Source organism: Lathyrus oleraceus, chromosome 7 (assembly GCF_024323335.1).
Source record: "Lathyrus oleraceus cultivar Zhongwan6 chromosome 7, CAAS_Psat_ZW6_1.0, whole genome shotgun sequence".
NCBI lineage: Eukaryota > Viridiplantae > Streptophyta > Magnoliopsida > Fabales > Fabaceae > Lathyrus > Lathyrus oleraceus.
In genome coordinates this window covers 219,104,535-219,109,592 of record NC_066585.1, presented here as the reverse complement: position 1 = coordinate 219,109,592, position 5,058 = coordinate 219,104,535, and the positions used below count along the sequence as shown (strand labels likewise).

General features: G+C 31.0%; 1 protein-coding gene across 1 annotated transcript; it reads left to right on the top strand.

Annotated features, from left to right (window-relative positions):
• Positions 1-2,325: 2,325 nt before the first annotated feature.
• Positions 2,326-4,458, top strand: LOC127108218 (F-box/kelch-repeat protein SKIP11). The gene is made up of 2 exons (XM_051045646.1): positions 2,326-2,513; positions 3,169-4,458. Exons 1-2 carry the CDS (start codon positions 2,488-2,490, stop codon positions 4,304-4,306), a joined length of 1,164 nt encoding a protein of 387 aa, XP_050901603.1. The 5' UTR covers positions 2,326-2,487; the 3' UTR covers positions 4,307-4,458.
• The last annotated feature ends 600 nt before the right edge of the window (positions 4,459-5,058 follow it).

Below are 5,058 nucleotides of genomic sequence, written 5' to 3'. Positions count from 1 at the left end.
AAGTCAAACAAAATTGACTATCATATGAGAACTGGATTTGGAAGGAATAAGTCGAACGAGAATTGACTACCAAACGAGAACTGGGTTTGGGAAGGATAAGTCAAACAATAATTTACTACCAGACGAGAACTGGGTTTATGAGGATAAGTCAAACGAGAATTAACTACCACCAGACAAGAACTGGTTTGGAAGGATAAGTCAAATGAGAATTGACTACCATATAAGAAATGGGTTTCTGGAACTCAATCCAAATGAGAATTGACTACCAAACGAGAACTGGGCTTTAAAAACATAGGTCAAACGAGAATTGACTACCATATGGGAATTGGGTTTGGGAAAGGTAAGTCAAACGAGAATTGACTACCAGCCGAGAACTGGGTTCGGAAGGATAAGTCAAGCGAGAATTAACTACCAGACGAGTACTGGGTTCAGAAGGATAAGTCAAACAAGAATTGACTACCAGACGAGTACTGGGTTTGGAAGGATAAGTCAAACAAGAATTGACTACTAGACGAGAACTGGGTTGGGAAGGATAAGTCAAGCGAGAATTAACTACTAGACGAGAACTGGGTTTGGAAGGATAAGTCAAACGAGAATTGACTACCAAAACGAGAACTGGGGTTGGGAGGATATATGCCAAATGAGAATTGACTACCTGGCGAGAACTGGATTTGGAAAGATAAGTCAAGCAAGAATTGACTACCATACGAGAACTAGAGTTGGGAAAGATATACACCAAACGAGAATTGACTACATGTGAGAATTGGATTTAGAAGGAATAAGTCAAACGAGAATTGACTACCAGACGAGAACTGGGTTTGGGAAGGATAAGTCAAACGAGAATTGACTACCACACGAGAATTGGGTTTAGAAGGATAAGTCAAACGAGAATTGACTACCTGACGAGAACTGGGTGGAAACAATAAAAGCGCGGTGGCGACTCTTATTAATTGATCTCTAGCTTGTCAATAGCTTGATGATCATGAATTTCCCGCTACAGATACAAATGATCTTCCCTTTTTCTTCTATCCATATACAAGACCATATTCAAGCTCCTTATTGACCTTCAAAATTTTGTGATCCATTTGAAGCCAAGGACCTTCCTTCGATTCCTCTTGATCAAAATGATGTGTCTTGTAATATTCCTTCTCCTATAATGATTATTGACTTCTCCTTCAAATTGATGTAAGGGATATGGGATGAAGATTGCATGTAAGTGAAGAGGACTTGCATACAAGCTCATCTCTCTATTTTAATGGGAAATGAGGAAGAACTTATGATATAAAATATGTTTTCTATTCTAAGTTATTCTATTTGTATGACTTGCCTATAATGACCAACTTGCCCTTACTTACTAATGTGAAATACCTTAAATACCCTTACATAATTTGAAATTCCATATTATCCGTTTTTGTCTATAATTCCTTAGCTTAATACTTAACATCTACTTAACATACATTAGTCTTAATTAGGCGTCGAATTTTATATAATTGTTTTGAATTGACCGAAATGCCCTTTGTGATAAAATGACCAATTTTCCCTTGGTCTTCTAATTTCGGTAAATTCCTGATTTAGGATGAGATATTACATTATCGATATTGATTTTGTATACTTATGGATTTTACTAATTTAAGTAAATAAATATTTTTAGTTAAAAAAATATGAAAAGAAAAAGTAAAAGACACTCCTCTTAAATAATTTCCTTAATTATTATAAAAATATGAATTATTTATAGAAGTAAATACAATTTTTCATTGTTATAATTAGTTGTTTGTTTGAATATCAAAATGTTAGATTTTAAAATCCCTAATTCAAATGTAAACCACTAAATTTTTCTTTTTCGCATATTTATTAAAGTTTGAGTTGGTCACTAGATCAATAGTAAAAAACCATTTTAAAAATTAATAAAAAAATATTTTTTGTGTTAAAAAAAGTAAAAGAAAGTCAAGAAAAATATTAATTGTATTAAATAAAATTAAAGTTGTGGTTATGGTGGAAAAAATAATTGTAAAGAAACAAAGAAAGAAAAAACAAAATAAAAAGTTAGAAAAGAGAAAAACCATTCAACGGTCACGTCACTGGTTTTAAGTACTCAAGTGTAAACAAGCTGTCAATCCCCAAACAACGGTTACATCACTGGTTTAAGCCACTGGTTTTAAGCTACAATAAGTCATATGTGTATACTTTGTTATTATCATTTTATTTCAAAGCTATTGATTTATAAATATCAACAATTTATTTATATAAATAAATGTCGCTGACAAGGATTGAATCTTAAATAAATAGTTTACACTCGTTTAACTCAAATAGCACATACCAGTTGAGTTATCCCACTCATCCATACTATTTTTTTTATGATGTATAATAAAATTATTATATGATTTTTTTATATTATTTTCTCTCCTATAAATAAACACAATGTTGCCACAAACACCACAAGCTCTTTCAAAAATGCCCTAACACCCAGAGGTTCTCCACTCGCACAAAATGAAGAAGTCCGTAGAGAAAGAAAGGTGAAAGAAAACAGAAAGTCTTTTAAATTCGTAATTTTTTATATTTTTCTTATCTCTCACTACTTTTTATTACTTTCCCTCTATTATTTTAGGAAAAATTAAACGAAATAGAAAAAAAAAAGCATAGGAGATTCATAACCGTGAAAATTATATGGATTTTTCGTTTTTGATGTACTATTTTTGTTTATGAATTTAGGTATGCATGTCGTCCAACACTACATAATTTTTTGAGTGTGGGGAGAGAGAAATTAAAAATTATGAATAAAATGATGAGGGTAAGCAAGATAGGAATATAAAAAGGGATGGAAAGATCTGTAGAGAAAAGAAGGCAGAGGATCCAAATCTGATTATTTGATCGAACTTTGTTTATCTAATTCGTTCTTTTAATTTTTTTCTTATTTGAACTTTTGGTATGGGTTGTGCGTGAGTATTTAATTTTGAAAAATATTGACTTTTAGGGAATTGTAGCTCGTTTCTTATTATTATTTTTATTTTGATTATTCTTTTTGGATGAGCTAGTATTTCCAATTAGATGTTCAAATCAACTTCTATGATCTATTGGTGAATGTGTGTGATTTGTGTACATAGTGATCCCTATATTTATTAAAAATATATAAAAGTGTAATAATTTCAACTATATTTTATTGACTCTCAGTGATATGTCGATGAAGTCAAGCGAAGTTCCAGATGATCTTGAGGAAAGGGGAAAATCAAAAAATATGGAAAATCATGCAGGTGTATCAAGTTTTCTTATTCGCCAGCTCGGTCGTGATATGTCAATCAATTGTCTTCTCCGATTGTCAAGGTCTAATTATGGCTCAGTTGCTGCATTGAACCAAAATTTTCGATCACTCATTAAGACAGGAGAATTGTATCAACTGAGACGAAAAATGGGCATAGTTGAACATTGGGTTTACTTTTCTTGTGACGTCTCTACATGGGAGGCCTTTGATCCAAATCGTAATCGATTGATGCAATTGCCTAGAATGACTTGCAATACATGTTTTATGCATTCAGACAAGGAGTCATTGGCTGTTGGTACCGAGCTTCTTGTTTTTGGAAGGGAAATAAATGGTCCTGCCATTTATAAATATAGTATCTTAACTAATTCATGGTTAAAGGGAGAGAAAATGAATACTTCTAGATGCTTGTTTGGATCTGCGAGTTTAGGAGAAATTGCAATATTAGCTGGTGGTTGTGATAAAGATGGAAAAATCATGAGCTCTTCTGAGCTTTATAACTCAGATACTGGAACATGGGAGATTCTTCCAGACATGAACATAGCAAGAAAAATGTGTTCTGCTGTGTTTATAGATGGAAAATTCTATGTCCTTGGTGGAATTGGAGTTGATAAAACAACACAGCTAACATGTGGTGAAGAGTTTGATCTGAAGACAAGAGAATGGCGCATAATACCTAATATGTGCCCTCCGCGAAATGAAGGAGATGGTGTGAATGGTGAGGCACCTCCTTTGATTGCAGTTGTAAAAAATGTATTATATGCTGCTGATTATGCGCAACAAGAAGTAAGAAGGTATGTTAAGGATAAAAATTCATGGGTCACTATTGGAAGCCTTCCTGAGAGAACAACCTCATTAAATGGATGGGGAATGGCTTTTAGATCATGTGGAGATAAGCTAGTTGTTATTGGAGGTTCTAGTTTTCATGGTGGAATGGTAACAGAAGTTAATGCTTGGATAATAGATGATGATGAAGGTGCTCCTTATTGGAATTTGCTTGCCATAATTCAATCAGGGAGCTTCGTGTATAATTGTGCTGTCATGGGATGTTGAAGTTCTTGTTGCAGAGTATCTAAATAAAATTAATAATCTTAAATTTTTAATTAGATGGATATTGATATGTAGAATAACTATTTCCTATCTTTATGGGGAAATTTCATATCATTTGAAAATCATCAATAAAATTTCAAGAGTTTTAAATTGCATTGAAGTTTTATTATTTTATTTTGTTCATTAGAATAAGTTTTTGTTTTTGAAACATTATATATGTATAGATGAATAATTTGAGATCATGTTACATATTATGTTTTAATGTTTGCTTCCAATAATTTTATTGAAGCAATGCATAATTTTAATTAATCTCAATTTCATTTTATTTACTTTTGATTTACCATTTTATTATTTGTATTTATCAAAAACTAATTTTTTATTTAGAATTCATAGAGAGATGATATTGGTGATATTTTTTTACTCGTGTCTTTAATTTTTTTCTTAATTGTACACACTCACAACTTAATTATACTATTATAAAGATTCTAAATTAAGTTGACAAGGCATATTTTAATTGCTTATAATTGTTCAAATAGTTTTGTTTTTTTTAATTTTTATGCCAAAATTAAGATATTATTATTTTAAGTTATAGAAAGTCTATAAGGATATTATTTTATTCAAAATATGAGAATAAAAAGTTTTCAAGTAGAAATAATTTCTTTGTCCATATATTAACAAAATAAAAAATATTAAAAATAAATAGAATTACTGCAATTAACCCATGTCTTTAAAATTTTAAATTAAATTCTATATAT

Coding starts and splice junctions, on each gene's coding strand:
- LOC127108218 (XM_051045646.1), top strand. CDS start 2,488: ATGAAGAAGTCCGTAGAGAAAGAAAG. Junction 2,514..3,168: donor AAGTCCGTAGAGAAAGAAAG/GTGAAAGAAAAC, acceptor ATTGACTCTCAG/TGATATGTCGATGAAGTCAA.